General features: G+C 51.4%; 1 protein-coding gene across 1 annotated transcript; it reads right to left on the reverse strand.

Annotated features, from left to right (window-relative positions):
- Nucleotides 1-8617: 8617 nt before the first annotated feature.
- On the reverse strand, nucleotides 8618-9586 carry LOC147526041 (olfactory receptor 14A16-like). The gene has a single exon (XM_086630608.1). The coding sequence runs from the start codon at nucleotides 9584-9586 to the stop codon at nucleotides 8618-8620; it is 969 nt and encodes a 322-aa protein (XP_086486734.1).
- Between the last annotated feature and the right edge of the window lie 7234 nt (nucleotides 9587-16820).

Consider the following 16820-nt stretch of genomic DNA (forward strand, 5'->3'; position numbering starts at 1 on the left):
GATGCCTCTCCGATGACCGCAATGAGGAGACTAAAGGGATGAGCTTATTACCTGTGGTCTGCTAGCGCTGCCCTATCACTATAGCCCACGAGAGTGTGTTTACGCTAAGCAAGCCAATTGTAGAATGTAGTCGTGTCACGCCACATTCCGCTATATAACCTGTGTGTTGTTTGTAATAAACGAGCATGATTTCTAACCATATTGGTGTATGGTCATGACTCTGGGCCGTCCACAGAAGGGCTCTGCAACACTGTCCCTCGCTCACAAGGTGTCACGCTGTAAAGTGAAAATGACCGGTCTGTATAATAAGGTCAAAGGTTGCTGGGCCTTTTGTGTAGATATATCTTTGGCGAGTGCACCAGTTTGGTAGTTCTATAGCCCAACCTCCTTATAATAAGGGCAAAAGTCTCCAGAACTTTTGTATATATCAGATTTTATTCGTGACAGGATATAGATTCGTAGATAGCCGGTGACAGTGACTGACTACAAAACAACTTTGATTAAAATACTGCAGAGATAATATGAAACTATTACTGATCAGTGATAATACCAAATAGCTAGTGAGATGTTAGTAAGTAAATGCACATAACACAGAGTTCTTACCCAATAGGCGTCCCTATGGGGGGAGAAGAGAGGTTCAGCCCAGCGACTGATCCCGGACATTTTGATGGAGGGGCTTCTCCCTGACATGCCCTTTGTCTTTTGCCATTTTATACCATTTTCATTTCTTTTAGGTGGAGCTCGAGTGACTCTGGTCGTACATAACTTCATTAGGATTGGTGTAAATTTCTCTCGTGAGGGGTGGTCGCAGCTCGGAGGCGGGTGGAGGTGTGATTTGGTAGCTGAAGGACATGATTTCACCATCACTGCTGAGGCAGTGTTGTGATTCATCTTTATCCTCACCAGGCGCCCCTTATCCCTGAGAACAGGGATGAGCCGTGATACCTCTGTACCAGTCTACTCCCCATTTCAAGGGTATTACATAGGCCTTGTTTGTTCCTGGGAGCAGCAGCTGTGTCTCATCTCAGAGCTGCTCTGATATTACAGCTTATGTTGAGATGTAGCTGAACTTTGGGAGACAATGTTCTCCTATTCCCCTCCAATTTCAGTTATTTTCCCACAGTCCCGGCATGGCAGCCCTGCCAGGGAGCACTTGTTCTTCCAGAGCTGCTCTCTTTTCCCTCCCACACTCTCTCTCTGAGCCCTTGGGTTTGGTGTCAGCCCTGAGCTCTCTGGCAGCTTGGTCACAGTCCTGCGGGGTGGCAGCCCTGCGACCGCAGGCAGGGGCAGGAAATGGGCACTGCTGTGACAGAGCTGGCCTCCATAAGAGCAGTTCCAGATTTGGGGGAAGGAAGAGGGGTTTGGCCAACAGAGATTGGAAGAGGTAAGATCCGTTCAGGTAATTTTGATGTCACTGAGACACTGACTGTGGAAACATTCAGGTCAGGCTGTTACCCTTTTTCTACCAAGAGCCTTAAATCCTGACCCTACCCCTACATGTGACCCCTCATCCTGAAAGGAATCCACTACTCTGATCCCTCATCTCCAAATCCACCACTAAACCAAAGCCAGACACATCACCCCTTCCCTGTGCTCTTACCCTATGGATCACCCTAATTGCCTGCACATATGCTTGGCATTAAAATATTGGCCATAACCCCAGCCCTCACCCCAACCCAAAACAAAATCAAAATCCACAAACCCAGCCCATACCCTCACACGCACCAGACACTCTCAGCAAACACCAAATCAACCCTAGAAACCTTCGCCTAGTTCCTAACCATGAAAAGGGAGCTCTAATCCCTAAAGCTTAACCTGAACACCCAACCCCCAAAGCTTTTCTTTCCCACACTCTGATTCTCTCACCTTCAAACCTTTCGTAACCCTGACTGAAGCTGTTGGGCCCCTGGGGGCAGGAAGGGGATGGTGCGTTCCCAGAAGAGCCGCAGGGAACCTGAGGTTACCTGCATCTCATCAGGTCATAGGCCACAGGGAGGAGATGGGTGGGAACGCTATGGTGAGGTCAGTGGTGCCTCAGGATCTCATGGGCCAGCAGGAGGCACAAGGCTGGGAAGGTGGCTGTGAGGTCACTGGTGTCTCTGGAGTTGAAAGGCCAGCAGCAGGTACATGGCAGGGAAAAGGCCTGTGAGGTCACTTCTTGCTGCAGGAGCTGATAGGTCAGCCCTTGAACCGCGGCTGGGATATGTGTTTTTAGGCTCACATCTGCCAGCGCCCCTGATAGGAAAGCAGAAGACACGTGGTTGGGACATTGATTTGGGAATCCCTTGAAATACCTGGTAGGCCCATCCAAGAAGAGGGCTTGGCTGTGGCTGTCATGTGCTTTCCCCCGAGCACCTGATGGGACAGCAGCACACGCTTTGGTTGTGTTTCTGCAAGAAGCTGAAAGGCCAGCAGCAGGCTGGTGGCTTGGAACATCATGGTGAGGTTCCTTCTGTCCAGTCAGCTGGTGCAGCAAGTCCTGCAGATCCGTCTGTAAAAGAGTTGTTCCATTTTGTTCCTGTGATCACTTGCAGTGTTTTCCTACAAGGATAAAAATTCGAACCATTTCTGCTGCCCCAAAAGAGGCTGTTTCCATGTGAATTTGTTGTGGCCGTGTCAGACACAGGGAAGGACATGCAGTTGGCCCAATCACCGATACCAGGTGGGAGCTTCCTGCAGACTTCTCATTCAGATTCATTCTGCAACCCAGGAGCATGATCTGTACAGCACAGCCTGAAGGCCAAGCTGGACGCAGAGCACAGCACAGGCCTGGGTCTGCTGAGGTTTACTGTTAGGTGGCTCACTCACTCCTTGAGGTACAATGGTCTTTTGGTCAGGGTCACTGACCCAAGGAATCTTGGGAAGAGGATGAGTTGCCCTCTAGGCAGCTGGAGGAAGGGACACAATTTTAGGATCTGGTAATACTTTGGGATTTTGAAGATCAGGGACCTCTGCTAGAAGACCTCAGTTCCAGGGAAGGTGGAGGGTAATCCCTGACCCAACATGATGAAAATGCTCTCCTAGATATTTTCTTCCACAAGAAGACAAGGCAGGATTGGAGGAATGTGTGGAGGGCAGCTTTGGCTGCAGTGAGAGCGAGGAGGTACAGCAGAAAACTCTGAGGCAAGTCAGCAGGACAAATTGTAGTAGGTCTGAGTAGAGAGGAAGGATGACCTCCACCAACCTACTGGCAGTGCTCTGCCTAATGCTGCCCAGATGCCCTTGTTCGTCTTTGCTGCAAAGGTGCAAAGCCAGGAGAAGGCTTTGGAGAGACCTGATAACAGCTTTCTCACATGTTCTTGGGTATCAGCAAGTAAATGCAGCCAGGTTCACACTGTTGTGCATGATGGGAGGATGAGGGCCAATGAGCATCAGGTGAAATAAGGGAGGAAAAACTTTCTCCCCTTCAAGACACTCAAGCACTGCAGTGGATTTTTCAGAGAACTTGTGTCACCTCCATCCTTGGATGTTCTAAAGCAAATAAAGTCCTGAGCAACCTGCTCTGACCTCACAGCTGACCCTGTTGAGAGGAGGAGGTTGACCTAGAGACCTTCTGAGGTCCCTTTCAGTGTAAATGATTCTGTATTTCCTTCCAAAACAGATCATCCCTTCATGATGGGAGGTTCTCGAGGAGATCTGCCAGGATGGGGTTTGGGTCCTCTGTGGAGAGGCTGAGGGACCTGAGCTTCTATAGCCTGGTGAAGTGCAGGCTCAGGACACTACAGTAGTAGCCTGCAACTGCTTGAAAGGTGGCTTCTCTTGATAGTGAGATGAGAAACCGCAAAGTGCAGCCTGGAAGGTTCAGACTGGAGATGAGAAAAAAGAAATCTCACTCAAAGGGTAATATTGTGATGCAAGAGGTCACCCAGAGGGAGTCTGGATCAGTCCATGGCTATGTGTTTCAAAGACAAAACAGAGAGGGCAGAGAGACATCAGTGAAGGTATAGAAATGGTGCGGTGAGAGCCAGGTGGGAAAGCAGGAAAGGTATCAGCAACCTGAAGGGAAAGAGGTGCAGGTGTGGGACAGTGTAGGACAGCCTGCAGTAAGGATGGCCAAGGGCTCTAGCAAAGCTGAAAAGTCCAACAGGACTGAGGTCTTTGTCCCCTTGGCTGTAGCAGTTGCCTCTGCCACCAAGGTCAGTGAGTCAAAACATTCATCTGAGGGTCTCAGGATGTGCCTTCCCAGGGCCTGGGGGTCAGGGCTTGGCCTTTCTGCTTCACAAAACAAACAAAAGGCTTTTCTCAGCATTACAGCCGCCTGCTCAGGGCCTTTGCCCACCTGCAATCATGGCCTCCAATGATCTGCTCTAACGAGTCCTTGGGGAGGCTTTGTCAGTAATGGCCCTCAGTGGGGCCAATCAATGCTCCAAGCAAGTTTGGGATCTGCTTCTGACTTGAACTTGTTGAGAGGTTTGTTGAGTCATCTCTCAGTATCTGAGGTCCATGTAATGAGCCTCAAATGCCCTGATGAGCTCTTTATCTTCTTGTAATTTTCTTCAAGACTTCAATTATAGCTAATTGGAGCTCTTTCACAGTGTAGTTAAGGAGGAAGATTTCAATGTACACCTGATCAACATTATTTTTTATTTTAAAGGGAATATTTCATTCCTTTTTAGTTTAGAGAAGAGGTTATAGCAGCATTCTCCAAGTGATAATGATCCTGAGTTTCTCCTCAGGAGATCTAGACTGGTAGGACAAGCAGATCCTTGAGGTCTGACACTGTATGGACAACCTTGCTCCTCACCTCCCAACCCCACCATTTCTCTCACTGTCCCCCTGGGACTTGCATCACTTTTCCTTACATCAGACTCCACTGATCTCTGCAGCTGGATGTTACAGCTCCTTTGCACCATCTCCCACATTTCCCTCAGGGAACTGGCTGCACACAGCCACAGGAGGATTTTTCCTCTTTGCAAGCAAAGAAAAGTAAAACATGATAGAGATTTATAATAAAACACACTGCTCCTCCACATGCTAAATACAAACTGTCTCTCATGAGGCCGCCCTTCTACAGAGCATAATCTTGTGAGAAATATGTTAGGTAGGGAGATACAAAAAGACAGACATAAACACAATGAAAGAATTGGCAAAGGAGACCATTAGACTGGGGAAAGACAGGTGAGCTTTTACCCCCTGAAGGTCAAAGTACCAGCATTGGTGAGAGGCATCTGAATAAACAATGCATAAGGGAAAAAAAAAATGGACAAAAAAAAAATTCATAGAATTTCATAGAATTTCTAGGTTGGAAATTTCTCTCAAATCTCTCTCTTGCCTTTCTTGATGGTAGGTTTGATATTTTCCTTTTCCAAGGACCTTGGAACCTCCTTGATTGCTCTGGCTTTTCCAAGATGTTTTAGAGAGGTCTCATGATAATGCCAGCCAGCTCTACAATGACCTATCTGTCCCTTCCTGGGCCCAAAACTTTCTCTATGACGCACTTCCAGAAGAATGCCTAGGAAACAGACCACACTTGCCCGTGTCCTAGGGGCTTGTTCAGAAGAGAATTGGAAGTGATTTCTTCCTGCAGGCCCACAACTCCAATGTGCAGCTCACAGCTTTTCTGAGCATTTTTCTCCCTCACCTCTCCCAAATCACTAGTGAGGTGAGAGGAGCGGTTGGAGAACACCTTCTGTCTGCCCATTCTGGGTGGGAGAGCTGCCCTAGGGTGGCAGTTCTGATGCACACACCAGATGCCCGTGTGAACAGGAAGAAGAGGACAGGGACTAAAAAGCAGGTTATGAAAGCAAGCAGCAGAAATGTCATGGTGTCACTGCAGGAGAGCTCCAGTGACATCACAGAAGACATGATCCACTCCGCTGAGGTCACAGAATTGTATCTGGGACAAGAAGGAAATGATTACTGTAGATGAAAGAAATATCTGCAGCCCAGGTGCAGCTTCTTTCTGCATACAGACCTTCCAGATCAGGAACCATGTAGAGAGAAGCGGGTGGCACAAAGCCCGGTACTGGTTATAGGATGAGGCCACGCTCAGGCCTGCAAAGTGAGGAAATGCTCCGCGCCTGCAAAAGGTGCTGATAACGGCACTAACGCTGCTGTGAGAGGAGATGGTACCTGCGAGGAAGAACATCCGTGTCTTTGTTAATTGCTTAAATAAATTGGTAAGAGCATTCAGAGAGGTGAAACATGAAAGGGTGTGTGCCTCAGAGTGCATTCATGCTCCCCAGATGGGCTCTGTGCCTTCTGAAAGGTGAGAAATGGCTTCTTCTGAAGGGCAATGTCAGTCATGCTTCAGAACCCTTTCTGACTGCACAGGTGAGATGCTCCACAGTCAAGCTTCTTTCATAGTGTGCATTTGAAGGCACAGGCCAGAAAGCCAAGGAAGGATGATGGAGCAGACAGGGGCATCTTCAGTGCTATTAACGAGCACATACAGGCTAACCAGGTGATCATGCCCAGTCAACATGGGTTTATGAAAGGCAGGTCTTGCCAATCAAACCTGATCACCTTCTATGACAGGGTGACCCGCCTGGTTGATGAGGGAAGGGCTGTGGATGTAGTTTTCCTTGACCTCAGTAAAGCCTTTGATACAGTTTCTCATAATGTTCTGGTTGAGAAACTGGTAACTGCTGGCCTGGATAGGCACACCCTCCTTTGGGTTAAAAACTGGCTGGATGGCCGGGCCCAAAGAGTGGTGGTAAATGGGGCTAAATCCGGCTGGAAGCCGGTCACCAGTGGGGTTCCCCAGGGCTCAGTGCTGGGTCCGGTTCTGTTTAACATCTTTATCAATGACCTGGATGAGGGGATTGAATGTACCCTCAGTAAGTTTGCGGATGACACCAAGCTGGGAGGCTGTGTCGATCTGCTCGAGGGTAGGGAGGCCCTTCAGAGGGATTGGAACAGACTGGATCGTTGGGCTGAGGCCAATGGCATGAGCTTTAATAAGGCCAAGGGCAGAGTCCTTCACTTGGGGTGTAAAAACCCCAAGCATGGCTACAGGCTTGGGGAAGAGTGGCTGGAGAGCTGCCTGGCGGAGAAGGACCTGGGGGTGTTGGTTGACTACCGGCTTGATATGAGCCAGCAGTGTGCCCAGGTGGCCAAAACGGCCAATGGGATACTGGCGTGTATCAAGAATAGTGTGACCAGCAGGAACAGGGAAGTGATCCTGCCCCTGTACTCGGCACTGGTGAGGCCACACCTGGAATATTGTGTCCAGTTTTGGGCCCCTCGCTTTAAGAGAGATATTGAGCTCCTGGAGCGGGTCCAGAGAAGGGCGACTAAACTGGTCAAGGGGCTGGAAAATAAAACTTATGGGGAGCGGCTGAGGGAGTTGGGGCTGTTTAGCCTGGAGAAGAGGAGGCTGAGGGGAGACCTGATTACGGCCTATAAATACTTGAGAAGGGATGGTGGGGAGGTGGGGGAAGGGCTCTTTACATTAGTGATGGGTGATAGAGCAAGAGGAAATGGGTATAAGCTTAGTCAGGGGAGATTCAGGTTGGATGTTAGGAAGTATTTCTTCTCTGAAAGGGTTGTCAGCCCCTGGAATAGGCTGCCCAGGGAGGTGGTTGAGTCCCCATCCCTGGATGTGTTTAAGAATAGGGTGGATGAGCTACTTGAGGATATGGTTTAATGGGGGATTAGGGACGGTTGGACTGGATGATCTCTAAGGTCTTTTCCAACCTAGAAATTCTATGATTCTATGATTCTATGTTTTGCAATGACCCTGTCCATGGCAGGTGAGAGAAATCTCATGGGGATGGTGAGGGTTAAACCTGGAGTCACACACAGAAGTGTCAGGGCTCTGTCAGGTGTCCACCCCTGAGCTGCCCTCGTGCACTCATCTCACACACAGGGCTGCTCAGAGACATGAGCCCTTCCCTCGCACACGCACAGACGGTGCACTGCAGCAGTCAGAGCATCTCCCTGACCTCCTGCTGCCATTCCCCGGGGCTGGGAGGCACCTCAGCCCTGTGGTGTGTCACCCTGCTCTGAGCTTGTATTGGTTGTCCCATGGCATGGCAGGGACACTGCTGTGTGCCCCCACCCTGAACACTCACACACTTTAGCTGTTCACTGGTGGTTTCTGTTGTGGTCAATCTCCTGGGCATGTTTTGAAAACGACTTTGGAATAAGAGCTAAGCCTTCCTGCACTGCCCTGAGAAGATCCCCTGGTATGATGGAACCGCTCTTAGGGAGGCCAGCTCTGTCACAGCAGTGCCCATTGCCTGCCCCTGCCTGCGGTCGCAGGGCTGCCACCCCGCAGGACTGTGACCAAGCTGCCAGAGAGCTCAGGGCTGACACCAAACCCAAGGGCTCAGAGAGAGAGTGTGGGAGGGAAAAGAGAGCAGCTCTGGAAGAACAAGTGCTCCCTGGCAGGGCTGCCATGCTGGGACTCTCTTGCCCTCCACCTCTGCACACAGGACCTGTCGCTGCAGCTCTGGAAAGATCTTGGAAGAAGGATCTCAGGAAAAAAAAAGTCACTGTGATGACTTTTATTTTGTTTAATCACAAAGAGATCACAGCTCCTCATTTGCACAGCCACTCGGTCAGGGAAGGAAAGCAGAGAGTGAGTGAGAAAGGGGATGACAACATCGCTACAAGTGAAAAACCACCAATAACAACAAAAATTACAGATGACAGGCTGGGCCTGCAACAAGTTTTATTGTAACTGCTGTGCAGAAGAAAATGGGTGGTTTATTGCTTCCAAATACCATCCAGTCATCAGTTTCCCCAGGGCATCCTTGAGCTCCTGGTTCCTCATGCTGTAGATGAGGGGGTTCACTGTGGGAGGCACCACCGAGTACAGAATTGACACCAAGAGATCAAGAGATGGGGAAGAGATGGAGGGGGGCTTGAGGTAGGTAAAGATGCCAGTGCTGACAAACAGGGAGACCACAGCCAGGTGAGGGAGGCACGTGGAAAAGGCTTTGTGCCATCCCTGCTCAGAGGGGATCCTCAGCACGGCCCTGAAGATCTGCACATAGGACACCACAATGAACACAAACCACCCAAATCCTAAACAGGCAATAACCACAATCAGCCCAACTTCTCTGAGGTAGGAGTGTGAGCAGGAGAGCTTGAGGATCTGGGGGATTTCACAGAAGAACTGGTCCAGGGCATTGCCATGGCAGAGGGGCAGTGAAAATGTATTGGCCGTGTGCAGCACAGCACTGAGAAACGCAGTGGCCCAGGCAGCTGCTGCCATGTGGACACAAGCTCTGCTGCCCAGGAGGGTCCCGTAGTGCAGGGGTTTGCAGATGGCAACGTAGCGGTCATAGGCCATGATGGTGAGAAGACAATACTCAGCTGTGATAAAGAAGATAAAGAACAAGAGCTGCACAGCACATTCTGAGTAGGAGATGATTCTGGTGTCCCACAGGGAATTTGCCATGGCTTTGGGGACAGTGGTGGAGATGGAGCCAAGGTCAAGAAAAGAGAGGCTGAGGAGGAAGAAGTACATGGGGGTGAGGAGGTGGTGGTCACAGGCTATGGTGGTGATGATGAGGCCGTTGCCCAGGAGGGCAGCCAGGTAGGTGCCCAGGAAGAGCCAGAAGGTCAAGAGCTGCAGCTCCCGTGTGTCTGCGAATGCCAGGAGGAGGAACTGGGTGATAGAGCTGCCGTTGGACATTTGTTCACTCTGGGCATGAGGGCCTGTTGAAAGAGAAGAGGACATTGACAATTTAAAGCAGATTTTTTTTTGAGCCAGTCCTATTGTGATAGTTTGATGTGTGTGTGGGTGTTCTGGTGGCAGGAGAGGTGATTTGCTCCCTGTGCCACCAGATCTGAGTCCCATCCCCCTTGGGGGTTGAGCCAAATCAGCGACTCTGCGAATTACCCTATTTAAGTTGGGACAAAGGGATGGGAGGGCGTTCTTTTGGTGGTCTTTTGCTCAGGAGCGAGGAGAGAGCAGGAGGGCGCTGCCCTCACTCCTGGCTCCCGGCCGGGCGGCTGCCCGGGCCCGGGCCGGCGCCATGTGCTCAAGATGGCACCGGGGGAGCCGCATGGGGGGCTCGGGAAGCGCCTCGCTCCCGGGGTGCCCGCCGGGCCGAGCTCCCCCAGAGAGGATTAAGATCTAAGAGAAAACAACCACAACGACCGGGTCAGCCAAGATGGAGCAGGAGGAGGTGTGCTGGAGCTGAAGTTTTCCCTTGCAATCGGTGTGAAGATGTCAGGCGGCCCCCCTGCAGCCAGGGTGTACTCAGCAGAGCAGAGACCCACTCGTGGCCCGTGGAGAAACCCACGTCGGGAAGGAGATGCCTGAGCCCAGGAGAGGTCGTGGAGCACGGGATGCACGACGAGGTACTGTTAATAATGGGCATGGAATGCACGACGAGGTCGTGGAGGCATCTGGAGTCCGTGGGACGACCCATGCCAACGCGAGTGGCAGCAGCTCCCTAAGAGGCCGAGACTGGTAAAGCCCGAACTGGTACAATCCATGGGGAGGATTGCAATCCTGCGGGCAGGACTCACGTTGGAAAAGTTTGGGGACTTTTTTCTTCGTGAGTAGGGGATCCACCGAAGCAAGGGAAAAATGGTGTAAAGACTCCTCCTCCCTTAAGAAAGGAGCAGCAGTAACAACATGGATGGACCTGCACTCCCCATTCTTTGTCCCCCCTGCGCCGCCGGGGGGGAGGTAGAGCCAGGAATGAAAGGAAACAGGGGGTGGGGAGATGTTGTTTTAAGATCTGGCCTTGTTTTCTCTTTCTCCTCTCAAGTAACCTGTTTCGTTCCCTTGTGTCTCTTGTTTAGTAACTGTTAATAAATTGTTTTGTTTTAAGAAGAAAGCCTGAGTCATGCTTTGCCCGGGACCATGGTTGGTGGGTTCTCCCTCTCGGTTCTTGTCTCGACCCTCAGTCCAAAAACCACAACACCTATGCTGTTTCTTAAAAAATTTCCTCAAAATTAGTTCTCTTTCTTTGAGGAAACTTAATTCAGCTCCTTTTGGTGAGCTCAGGCTTGTGCTGCTGAGTGAGGGCACTTTCTTGGAAACGGCAGAATCCTTTTTCTTTCACATTGCTCTCAGCCTGAACACTGGTGAGCCCTGAGGGACACAAGGTCTCCCTGTGTCCTACTGAAGAGTCAGGAGAGCTGCTCTGCCCACGAGTGACCTGCTGGTCACCACGCAGGTGTCCTTTATTTATTGCACCTCTCTCCTTTGGAGGATGATCTCAGTAACAATGTATTAGAAGAAGAAAGTGGACTTCTGTGAGCTCAGAAGAGCCCAGGTTCAAAGTTCATTTCTCCAAACTCTCCTCTCTTTCCCCGTGCAGCTGAGCAGACTGACGCAGAGGGGTGGCCTGGCTCTCTGTGCCTGGAGCTGTCCCTGCCGGGGCTGTTTCTCTGTTCCCAGGTCTCCTCCCTGTCAGTGCTCACAGACCCCATCCCACCCACTGGGTGCTCAGCTCTGCCCTGCAGACCCCTCCTGGCAGCCGGGCACTGCCCAGGGGCATCTCTGGGTGGGCAGGTCCTAAGGAGTAGGTCAGAGAAGCACTGATGCTGCAGGCAGAGGTGATGCTGGTGCTGTCTGTAGGTAGGGGAGTAACTGTAACACTGTAACAGGTCAGGAGTCTCAGGGACTTACTCAAACTTGTCAGCATCTTTCCCCTCTCCCTTGGCAGAAAGTTGAAATCACAGACCCTGGAAAGGTCTCAATGTTTAAGGCAGCCCCTGCCTTGATATCGCTCTGGAAATGCTGCCTCTGCCATTGTCCTGGGGCTGATCTGGACCTGTGAGCAGCTCTGACCCACACAGCACTCTTTTGACAGCAGAAGGACACTCTCCTGCCAGGAGTTGCTCCTTCCACCCACACCTTCTCCCCACAGTGCCATGCGGAGCTCCCCGGGCAGCTGAGTGCTGACCCTGGCAGGCGGCAGAGTCCCTGCCCCAGCACACAGCCCCTGGGGTGCAGGGACCCTGCTGGGAAGGACAGCCCTGGGCACCCCTGGCTGCACACCCACCTTCACACCCTGCAGCCATCCCTGGGAGAAGGCAGCCATCATGCCCTGTCCCTCTGACAGTGCAGCAGGGCAGCCCTGCTCTGGAGCGTGTCCTCCTCCTCCATAGAAGAGAGAGATCCCACCGGCTGTGGGTTGTTCCAGCTTCACACGATCCCTCCCCGAACTGCAGCTGCCCTGCCCCGCACCCAGAGACTCACTGTGTCACGGGCTGTGAACATTTCTCCTCTTCTGAGCTCCCAGCACCCTCCCACCCCCGTCTGCCTTTAACCCCTCCGTGCCTCCCCCCTCTCCCCTGGGTGCCCGCAGGCAGTGCCCCCAGCCCTGCTCCTGGGCACAGCTGTCTCTCTGCAGCGCTGCCCGCTTGCCAGGAGCTCCCTCCATCCCAGGAGCCCGGCCCAGCTCAGCAGCACAGGACCAGCCCAGCACATTTTAATGACCCCTCTGGTGGGTTTGGTGCTGACTCCAGGACCCTCCGGCAGTCAGAGGCAGTTGCAGACGCCTCTCAGGAAGTCCAAGTCAGAGGCAAACTCCAAAGTTTCTTGCAGAGTTAATGGGTCCCCCTGAGGACCATCACTGGCAAAGCCTCCCCAGGTGCTGGTTGCAGCAGAAAACTGGAGGCAGAGATGACAGGTAGGCAAAGGCAAGGAAAAGGTGGAACAGATCCTGAGCAAACCTGGATGTGTTACCTTGAGCCAAAGGGCCAAGTCGTGACCCCCAGCCCCTGGGAAGGGAGATCCTGTCCCTCACACGGTGCTCAGGGCCCTTCCTGGGGCACTGCGATGTGGGGATGTGCAATGTCAAGGGCAGGGCTATGGGACAACACCTCCCAGGCTCTTGGGTGGGGAAGGGGAGGCAATGAGACCCGGGCGCTGTAAGGACAAGGGGCTTCCTCAGAGGCATCAGTGGCAGAGACACCAGCCACAGCCAAGGGGAGAAAGAGCTCATCTCCACTGGGAGCTTCTCAGGCTTTCTTCGTCCCTCTATCACCTCCACCACAGGCTGTCCCACAGTGTCCCACACCTGCACCTCTTTCTCTGCAGGCTGTAGACATCCACCCTGCTAATACACCTTGCTCTCACCTGAGCATCTTCCTTCCTGTACTGGTGTCTCTCCATCCTCCCTGACTGTTCCTGGAAACACAGAGCCTTGGGCTGATCCAGTCTCCCTCTGAGTGACTTGTTACAACACACCACTGTCTTTCCAGTGACATTTCTTCTTCCTCACGTCTAGTTTGGGTCTCCCTAGCTGTCCATTGTGTCAGTATTTCTTTCTCATGCTGTTTCTTACTACAGAGAAAATCTTCCTCACCACCCTTCAGGTACGCTCAGGCTACTCCTATACTGCCTGAAGCCTCCACGCCGCTGAGCCAAAGAACTCCAGGTTCCTCAGCCATCCCACGCAGATCATGTGCACTAGGTCCTGAACCCACTTTGGCACATCTCCACTCCACACTCTCTCGTTCATCAGTACTTCTCTGAAATGAGGATCCAGACACTGGGACACACCCATTTGTGTGGGGCCACACCAGGGCTGAGTTGAGGGTAAAGATAACTCAGGTTGTTTAGATGGCCCACGCTCCTTCTAATGCAGCCCCATATGCACCTGCCCTTGCCCTGAAGCACCATTTGCTCAGCTTTTCATGTTTCCATGCATTTGGCTCCTCTTGATTGGGGTGTCTGTCACAAGAGAAGGACATGAGGAATTGCAAGGCACTACCAACACCCCCTGCTGGAGAAACTGTGGGTCCTGGGGGTCTGGGACTGACAAAGTCATAGGTCTGGACCCAGAGGGGAAGTTGCCCTTTATGGGAGAGAGCAGCAGGAAGCCATGGAGATCTGCCTGGGGATGGACATTGACTCAGCTGAGAGCTGAAGGGCCAGCAGGAGAGGGCAGAACAAGGTGGGCAACGCTGTGCTGGGTGCGTGTCTGCTATGGACCCCACTGATCAGGAAGAGGAAGTAGCTGAGGCCTCTTCAGACAACTGGAAGAAGTGTCATGTTTGCAGGCCCTGGTCGTCATGGCAGACCTAAACTATCCCAGCATGTGCTGCAGGGGCAAAGCAGTGAGGTTCCAGCCATCCAGGAGGGGTTTGGAGCTCATTGGTGACGTCTTCCTTACAAGGGTGACGGAGGAGCCAGTGAGGTGAAGTGCCCTGTGGGGCATCGTACTTACAGACAAGGAAGAGCTGGGCAGGGGTGTAACGGTCAGGGAGGAGACGGTAAAGTTGAGGCTCCTGAAAGAAGCAAACCCAGAGGTTTTTCCTTTGGTTTATACACGTTGTCTGTGTTGCTTTTTTAATTTTTTATTTTTCCCTCTGACAGCCAGAATGTTCTATCAAAACTGTTTTTCAGCAGGAAAGCTGTCAGTGACTGAGGAGGAATCTGTTTACAAAACTTTCTGTTCTACCTGGCACAGTGCAAGTGTGGAGGGAAAGACAGTCCTGAAAACGGGAGAGTTTTAAACACAAGATGTTTGTCTTTTCCCTCTTTGGCTCTGGTTTTCCTTGAAAACCAAACCTTTCCCAGAGAGTAAAACTTCCCTCTTCTCAAACTGTCCCTTTGCCTTCACTTCCCACACGTCTCCTCACTTATCACCATCCTCAAGCCGCTTTCTCTCCGTTTCTCTCCTAATCAAAAGGTGAAAGCCACTTTGCTGAGGTGTTTCCAAGAGAACGCCTCACTGCAAGATCTGTTTGAATTAACTAGAGGAAGAATGGATGAGAAAAAGCCCATTTTTTCTCCATTGACTGTAAAGAGTCTCTTGGGTGAAGAGCTCAAACACAACAACTTCCATATGGTTCATCGTGCATTCCTACCCTAACCGCCACACTGAATTTGCTCTTAGTGCATGAAATGATGTCTCTTTGCTCCAGGATGATTCTCCTCTCCTCTGTTTTCCTCCCAGCCTTTGTTTGAATGTCCCCATGAATCTCTTTTCTCACCCTTCTTCATTCTTTCATTGTGTCTCATCTTTAAACCTCCTGAAGCAGTTTCCTCCACTGACCATCTGCCTTCCCTCACTGCAGCTCAGAAGCAGAAATGTTGAATCACCCAAGTGTCACAGAGTTCCTTCCCTTGGGCTTCCCCTCCCTCCACCACCGGGAGCACCTCATGGCCATCACTCCCCTGGCTTTGTACCTGCTGTTCTTAGGGGGACACCTGCTGATCGTTTCCCTCGTTCTTGCTGAAAGAGATCTCTACAGGTCCATGTGCTTTTCCTCTGTAACCTCTCCTGTTTGGAGATCTTCTTCACTACATCCTTCACACCCAAAGCCATAGGAAACTTGCCGATGGGCAGCAAAGCCATTTCCTACCCAGAATGCTCAACTCAGGGCTACTTCTACTCCCTTCTGGGCTACATCAACATTTTTCTTCTGGCTGTCATGTCCCATGAGCATTACGTGGCCATATGCCACCATCTTCAGTACCCCATGCTCATGAATGGTCTTGCTTTCGGCTACTGTTGGGCTTGTGGACAGTGGGCTTCCTGGCCACCGTTGTCTCCACAGTCTTGGTTGCCAAGATGATGCCCTTCTGCAGTGCCAATCGATTTGACCGCTTCTTCTGTGACAGCGTGCTTTTGATCAAGTTGTCCTGGGCAGAAACATAGATTGTTGAGCTGATCACCTTCATACCTTTGTCCATCATCCTCCTGGACACAGTGAACGTGACAGCAATGGCCTACCTTTACATCATTAACACCATACTTAGCTTGTCCTCCATTCCCCCACAGCACAAGACATTCTCCGCATGTTCTTCTCACTTCATCATTGTCATCTTGGTCTATCGTAGCTGCATCTTCCTGTAAGTCCATCCTGCGAGTCACCACATCTCCTATAACAAGACTGTGGCCCTTAACACAGTGGTCACTACTTTGATGTGTCCCTTTATTTTCAGCCCCAGGAACCAGCTGATGGAAGATGCTCTCAAGGCAGGCTTGAAGAGAAGGCTGATGATCTTCAGGAAACAGTTTCTCACCTGAGAAGAGATTTTGTAAGTGAATTTTGAAAGGCGAGAGGGGTGAGGAGGGCAAACACATGATTATGATGCAATTGGGGAAATGAGACCTTTCTTTCTTAGGAGCATGAAGTTTCCTGAAATGAATATCACGCCAGGTTCTCTTCTGCAACAGCACATCACAAGAAGACCTTACACAGAAATGCCTTCATAGAAGGCACGGCGAGGCGAGGCAAGAGAAAGGCAAGGTGAGACAAAGCGAGGTGAGGGAAGCCAAGGCGATGTGAGACGAGGTGAGGCGAGGGCAAGGAGAGTCAGGGCGAGGAAAGGGCGAGGCGAGGGAAAGGAAAAGCAAGGCAAGTGCAAGGCAAGGCGAGGAGATAGTGAGGCGAGTCAAGGGCAAGGCAAGCAGTGGCGAGGCCAGGCGATGCAACCGTGAGGCGAGGCGAGGGAAGGGCAAGGCGACGCGAGGTGTCCTGGTTTCAGCTGGGACAGAGTCAGCTCTTCTTTGTAACAGCTAGAAGAGCTCCATGGTTTTTATTTTAACTGAGACTTGCTCTGAGAAGAACGCTGACAGCACACTGATGTTTATAATTGGCACTGAGCTCTCAAGGACTTTTCAGCTGCCGCGTTCTTGTCAGTGTGCGGGACACAGACCGACGGGCCTCGGTCAAGGGGTGGTGAGCAATTACACCGTACATCACTCATTCGCATGTATTTATCATTGTATATATATGTATGGGGGAGCATGGCCGGGACAGAGGGTCCACGACTCTCCTTATGATTTGTGCTTAGACTCAGGATGGAGGGCCAAATTAGCCAATTAGTATTCCGCATCATGCAGCATCATGCCCAATATAAAAATGAGGATCAGCTGGAAAGAAGGGCCTTTGCTCTTCCGGGACTCTCACTCTTGGACTCTTGGAGTGTCTCGCTCTCTTTTTTTGGG

This window comes from Tauraco erythrolophus, unplaced genomic scaffold (assembly GCF_009769465.1).
Source record: "Tauraco erythrolophus isolate bTauEry1 unplaced genomic scaffold, bTauEry1.pri scaffold_40_arrow_ctg1, whole genome shotgun sequence".
NCBI classification, from domain to species: Eukaryota; Metazoa; Chordata; class Aves; order Musophagiformes; family Musophagidae; genus Tauraco; species Tauraco erythrolophus.

Bases quoted from the DNA above. Each gene is read 5' to 3' on its own strand.
- LOC147526041 (XM_086630608.1), bottom strand. From the start codon at position 9,586: ATGTCCAACGGCAGCTCTATCACCCAGTTCCTCCTCCTGGCATTCGCA.